This window comes from Brassica oleracea, chromosome C2 (assembly GCF_000695525.1).
Source record: "Brassica oleracea var. oleracea cultivar TO1000 chromosome C2, BOL, whole genome shotgun sequence".
In the NCBI taxonomy this organism is placed as follows: Eukaryota; Viridiplantae; Streptophyta; class Magnoliopsida; order Brassicales; family Brassicaceae; genus Brassica; species Brassica oleracea.
The window spans coordinates 1678159-1684053 of record NC_027749.1 but is presented as its reverse complement, the minus strand read 5'-3'; the positions used below and the strand labels follow the sequence as shown (position 1 = coordinate 1684053).

Genomic DNA, 5895 nt, shown 5'->3' with positions numbered 1-5895 from the left:
ACATATAATCAGGTTGGGTTCTCTCGTGTCACAAGATTAGCTCAAGGGCAATCAGTCAAAATACAACTTTGTGCACCATCATTGCCTGCGCAAATTGATGGAGAACCTTGGGTTCAGCAACCGTGTACCTTAACCATATCACACCATGCCCAGGTACTCCACTTTCCCTAGCTCAGGATTCTTTTTTTTGTGAAACTGATCTTTGTTTTGCCATTTACCTTCACTTTGCAACAGGCTTTCATGCTGAAGAGAGCCGCAGAGGAGCCACTAGAAAGAGCAGAAACCAATGAAGTGATCAACGCTTGAGAGAATCGAGTTCTGCTTCAAGAAATGCCTCTACGGCTAACTCAAAATAGAAACAAAACCTTCCCTCATTAGAAGCAGTTGCTTGGCGAAGGGGTTAATGATATCAAAGAAAACGAGGTTACTTGTAATAAACGGTTTTAATAAAAGTAATTTTTATTTTGAGCAAAACGGTTTTAATAATGGCATTGCTGTAAACAAAACGGTTTAAGGTCTTCTGTTCTAGCAGTATAAAATGTACAATCCGGTTTAATACAAACTGTAATAATCAAACTGGTTATCTTGTAAACCAGAAACCTCTCTCTATAAACAGGTCTAAAATTAAAATGTAAACAAACTCAACGAAGTGGGTGAATAACAGAATTTTCATATTTCGTTTCCTTCTCTTCTAGCAAGTAAGAGCAACTCCATGGGTTGAAATCTATTTTGAAGTTCTTAACAATTTAATCTAAATATTTTTAATATAGTTAAATTAAACAATAAACTTAACTAATAACTAAAAGACAAGTGGTTGTAGAAGGTTAATACCGGTACTTAAATCACTTATTTTTTTTCCTTTTCTCTTTTCTTTTTAATTTTTTTCATTATTTTAAAGAGTAAAAAACCCTTCCTCAACACTGTGATGGACATGGTCTAACAACAACATCTCCAATTTATATTTCTTTTCTGGTCCCCAACTTTTGGCTTCTTTTCAATATATAACCCGCGAAAGACCTTGACTCTCACCTAAAACCTCGATTAAAAAAAAAAAAATCCGTAAAACTTTTTAACCCAATCGATATCTCCTCCTTTGAGCTAAAATCCGATTCCATTGAAACTTTCTGGGTTTCCAGATTTTTCCAATTACAATATTAGTTTCCTTCTTTTATAATCATCTTATTATCAAATCAACTGCGTTAGAATCGGTGAAGAATCGGAAGCACGAAGATGGGGTGTTGCGCGAGCAATACAGCAGGAGGAGGTTCAAAGGCTAGCCGGGTCGCACGGTGGCGATCCACCGGCATTATTGGGCTTCGCGACTCCAAATTAAAGGTGAAGAATCTGATTTTGTATTCATATGAATGATTTCGAAAGTTTGATTAGACGAAAAGTCGCAAACTTTGAATGGTTGGCTGATGAATTCAGCATAAAAAAATATTGTTTTTAGGGTTTATAGTTTTGGGGATTCTAGACAGGATTTAGCTGATTATGTATTGAAGAATCTTTTTAATTGATTGATAAAACTGTTTTTGGCATCTGTCTGTGTGTTCATATGAAATGATTGAGAGGGTTTGGTTTGATGAAAAGTCACAAACTTTAATCAAAGCAGCATAAAGATTTTGTTTTTTAGGGTTTATGTTTTGGGATTTTAGACAGGATTTAGGCTGATCATGTCTTGTTTTGTGATTTGTTGAGCAGACATTTCCTGATGAAGTGATTGTAATGGAGAGAGCAGTACGAACACTCGATCTAACACACAATAAGATCTGTATGTCCTTCTTCACCAAAAGTCTTTATCTTTTTTATTGTGTTTCAGAGTTGTAGTTGAAAGGCTTTTGTTATTTATGCAGCTGATGTTCCTGCAGAAGTTAGCAAGTTAATCAATATGCAGCGTCTGGTGAGAGACAACTTTGAATCTCTTGTACATTATCATGATCTACTGAAACTGTTGATGGTTCAAAAGCTAATCTTATTGGCAGTTAATAGCTGATAATCTCATTGAGCGCCTTCCCGGGAACCTTGGGAAGCTTCAATCTCTCAAAGTTTTGATGCTTGATGGAAACCGCATTAGCTGTTTACCTGATGAATGTAAACAAGAACTCTCTTTATCACAAGTTTCGATCTTACAACAAGTTTTTTCTTTATTATGGTTTTTTTTTTTTTTTTCAGTGGGTCAGTTGATAAGGCTTGAGCAACTGTCAATATCAAGAAATATGCTCATATACTTGCCTGATACTATCGGTAGTCTGCGCAATGTATGTTAACTTCATTTACCTTCCAAAGCATAGCTAAAAAGACTAGTTAGCTGTCTCTAATGATTTGGCTTTCTCTTATAATAATGCAGCTAGTTCTGTTGAATGTCTCGAACAACAGGTTGAAATCACTTCCAGAATCAGTAGGAAGCTGTGCCTCTTTAGAAGAGATACAGGCTAATGGTATGTTTCTAGTTTCATTTTCAAAAACTCCGTCTCCTGTTGAGTTTGCCTTGTGGTTGTTGTTTCTTCTCGAAAGCCTAATCGTGATTTGGGATAGCCTTGCAGATAACGTCATTGAGGAGCTCCCTGCATCACTCTGCAATCTGATTCAGTTAAAGTCTCTCTGCTTAGACAATAATCAAGTGAAGCAGGTAGAGCAATTGAAACGTGATTAGTTTCTTCAACTTCTATCGTATTCCTGTGTGATCTCTAACGTTTATGGGGTTTTGCAGATCCCAGATGGATTGCTGAAAGATTGCAAGAGTCTGCAAAATCTATCTCTCCATAACAATCCCATCTCCATGGACGAGTTTCAGCTGGTAAGTAGTTTATTCTGCAACCTCAAAGAACACGCTTGTGATTGTGTTGTGTGTAACAGAACAATGGTGTAAATGTATATAGATGGAAGGATACCAAGAATTTGAAGAGAGGAGAAAGAAGAAATTTGATAAGCAAATCGATTCAAATGTGATGATCAGCTCTAAAGGACTCGATGTAGGCGTTGATAAATGAATACTACTGTCTTTAGTTGGTAAGTTGATTCAGAATATAGATGATATATCTGGTAAGATCTCTATTGATGCTTCCACTGATCTCATAAAGTTTTTTCTTTCTTTCTGAAGGTCGGATTGGTGAATGAGGATCAACGTTTTGTGTAAGAAAACATTGTTGTACAACACTCTCTCTTAAGAATCTGTGTTATTGTGACTCTTAAATTCTTATGTACACATAGGCATGAAGGCGTGTATGTGTGGGTATGTATCTCTTGTATGTGTGTTTATATTTATACATATAACATGGCAAAGTGATTCTTGCCCTTTTTACCGAGAGGTGACGGTGCTAAGCGTGATTTAAAGTGTGTTCTATTCTGTCTTGAATACTCTGAAATTGACAACCAAACACAGTAGTTGAAACATGTCTGCAAACCATCATAACGACCAACAAAGATCAGACAGAGAACGTATCAACCAGAAGAAGGAGAGACAAGGGACATGAACTCCTGATCTGATTCCAAAGCTTCCATAAACTCTGGAAGAAGACACACTTCCAAATCTATGCTTCCTCCACCTTCCCTTCCAGGATAAGCTGATACCTTCCCATCATACTTATCGTTATAACCGCTTCTAACCGCAACTGCTTTCCCCATCCCAAACTGGCATCCGTAGTTGTCATACCTTGGTGAGTTTCCCATATGAACAATGGTCGGATCATAAAACGTCTCTGATGGCAAAGCACAAGGAGGATTGAACCGTCGTTTCATCTCGGAACAGATCTTTTCGCCAGTGTGTTCAACTACAGCATGATGCAGCTTTAAAGCAGCACATCCAAACTCATTCTCCAACAGGTTACCTACTTTAGCAGTCGTTTTCACTAGAGAGATGTGAACACCAAAGTAGTTCATAGGCAGTGGTGGAACCATTCTTGGTCTACTGTCAGCAACAAACCTGCAAGTAGTTTCTTGATCACTTTGTAACTTTCTTGCTCTTGTAATGCTTCTCCATATAAATGCGGTTAAAGACTGCAAAGAAGAGATCATTGTTGTTCCACAATCTTGATTCGCCTTTGACTTGAGTGATCTCACTGCTTCTGATGAGAAATGGAGCATCCTCTCCTTCAAAACCGGTGTCTGGAACCGAGGATTTGACTTGGGAGATTCACTGCAGGGAAGGCTGTAAACAGAACCGGTGGACACTTGTCTCAAGATTGGAGGATTCTTGAGACAAAACAGTTTGATGTTATTGTCAATGGTTTCTTGAGAACTGAAGATCTCAGACAACGAATTGAAGAAATGCCAGAAGGAAACTCCATCTGCAATCGAATGATTCATAGACAGTCCTATAAAAACTCCATCTAACAACTCTGTTACCTACAGAACTCTAAAAGAGATTACATGAGTTTGATATATATATATAATGTAACTTCTTTGGATCTAAGGTACATGTACCTTGATTGATAAGAGACTCATGGTATGACCTTGGCCATTCACTTCATTGTGATGATCAAAGAAAGATTGAGCGACCAATGGAACATACTTGGACCCAACAATGTCTCCCACCCTTAGATCTGATTTGGCATGGATAAATCCAGCTCCAGGACTGTTATTACAGTCCACAAACACTGAATATGAACTTGCATCATCGGTTTTCGAAGTCGAGAGGCGACCTGAGAGGAGATAGAAATGGACAAGTGCTGTGGCTAGAGAGTCTTTGAGCTTTTGCAGCAAAGTCTCCATGAAGTCTTGTGATTTGATTGCACCATCAGATGGTTTGAGAAAGAGAAGACCCTTTTGGATGTACTGGAATGAGAGCATCACATGATCCGTTGGTGATAAATTGTATGGATCTTTTGATGTTTCAGATACTGTTTTGGGTTTGACAAAGCATTGGGAGATGATCTTTGCTTCAGATGATGAAGAAGAAGAAACCATTTTGTTTCTTTTGTTTCTTTCAATGTCTCTTTTGCTTCTTTCTTTGTTTACTCTTGAGAAGTTTATTGATCTTATTATAATACTTAAAGGCTGTTTGATGGTAATGCTAAGAAATGTAACTTAAAATAAAGATCAGACAACAAACAGAAGCTAACAGGATGAAGAAGAAGAGACAAGGGACATGAACTCCTGATCTGATTCTAAAGCTTCCATAAACTCTGGAAGAAGACACACTTCTAAATCAATGCTTCCTCCTCCTTCTCTTCGCGGATAAGCTGATACCTTCCCATCAACCTTATTGCCATAACCGCTTCTAACCGCAACCGCTTTCCCCATTCCAAACTCACTTCCATACTTGTTAAACCACGGTGAGCTTCCCATATGAACTATATTTGTATAGAAAAATCGATTATTAGAAGGAGACTTCAACCATTGCTCCATGTCTTAAGAGATCTTCTTGTCAGTGTGTTCAACTACACCTCGATGTAGCTTTAAAGCAGCCCATCCAAACTCATTCTGTAAGAGGTTACCTACTTTAGCAGTCGTTTTCACTAGAGAGATGTACACACCAAAGTAGTTCTTGGGCAGTGGTGGGTCCATTTTTGATCTATTGCCTGCAGCAAGCCTGCAAGTAGTTTCTTGATCATTTGGTAACTTTCTTGCTCTTGTAATGCTTCTCCATACAAATGCGGATAATGACTGAAAAGAAGAGATTGTTGTTGTACCACACTCTTGATTTGCCTTTTGCTTTCTGATGTTAAGAGTTTTCAAGTTCCTAAGACAAATGTTGTAGTATAGTGATTGTCGAACCAGTTCTGAGGGATATCAAAGCAATGAGAATGCAAGTACTCACTTAATCTAAGTGCAACCAATGATTTAGATGAGTTTTAAGCTATGACTAAAACTAAAAAGCAATAACAGAATGATACTTTCTTGACTAAGGGAAAAAAGAACTCATGGGCATAGGGATTAGACCTTGGGTGATCAAGT

General features: G+C 37.8%; 3 protein-coding genes and 1 pseudogene across 3 annotated transcripts in view; 2 read left to right on the top strand and 2 right to left on the bottom strand.

Annotated features, from left to right (window-relative positions):
- Nucleotides 1-526, top strand: part of LOC106327427 (diacylglycerol kinase 1) — a 3489-nt gene extending 2963 nt beyond the window's left edge. The window contains exons 6-7 of the mRNA XM_013765578.1: nt 13-153; nt 235-526. Coding sequence (XP_013621032.1) covers nt 13-153; nt 235-306 — 213 coding nt within the window. The 3' untranslated portion in view covers nt 307-526. The remainder of the gene's footprint in view (nt 1-12; nt 154-234) is intronic.
- Nucleotides 527-1052: 526 nt separating this feature from the next.
- Nucleotides 1053-3307, top strand: LOC106327443 (plant intracellular Ras-group-related LRR protein 7). Its single transcript, XM_013765595.1, has 10 exons — nt 1053-1335; nt 1702-1771; nt 1854-1900; nt 1983-2091; nt 2173-2258; nt 2348-2438; nt 2544-2629; nt 2711-2797; nt 2880-3009; nt 3101-3307. Exons 1-9 carry the CDS (start codon nt 1231-1233, stop codon nt 2988-2990), a joined length of 792 nt encoding a protein of 263 aa, XP_013621049.1. The 5' UTR covers nt 1053-1230; the 3' UTR covers nt 2991-3009; nt 3101-3307.
- Nucleotides 3308-3417: 110 nt separating this feature from the next.
- LOC106327441 (uncharacterized acetyltransferase At3g50280-like) lies at nt 3418-4919 on the bottom strand. The gene is made up of 2 exons (XM_013765593.1): nt 4423-4919; nt 3418-4344 (listed from the first exon to the last, which is right to left on the bottom strand). Exons 1-2 carry the CDS (start codon nt 4903-4905, stop codon nt 3442-3444), a joined length of 1386 nt encoding a protein of 461 aa, XP_013621047.1. The 5' UTR covers nt 4906-4919; the 3' UTR covers nt 3418-3441.
- An 87-nt stretch (nt 4920-5006) lies between these two features.
- Nucleotides 5007-5895, bottom strand: part of LOC106323146 — a 1861-nt pseudogene continuing 972 nt past the window's right edge.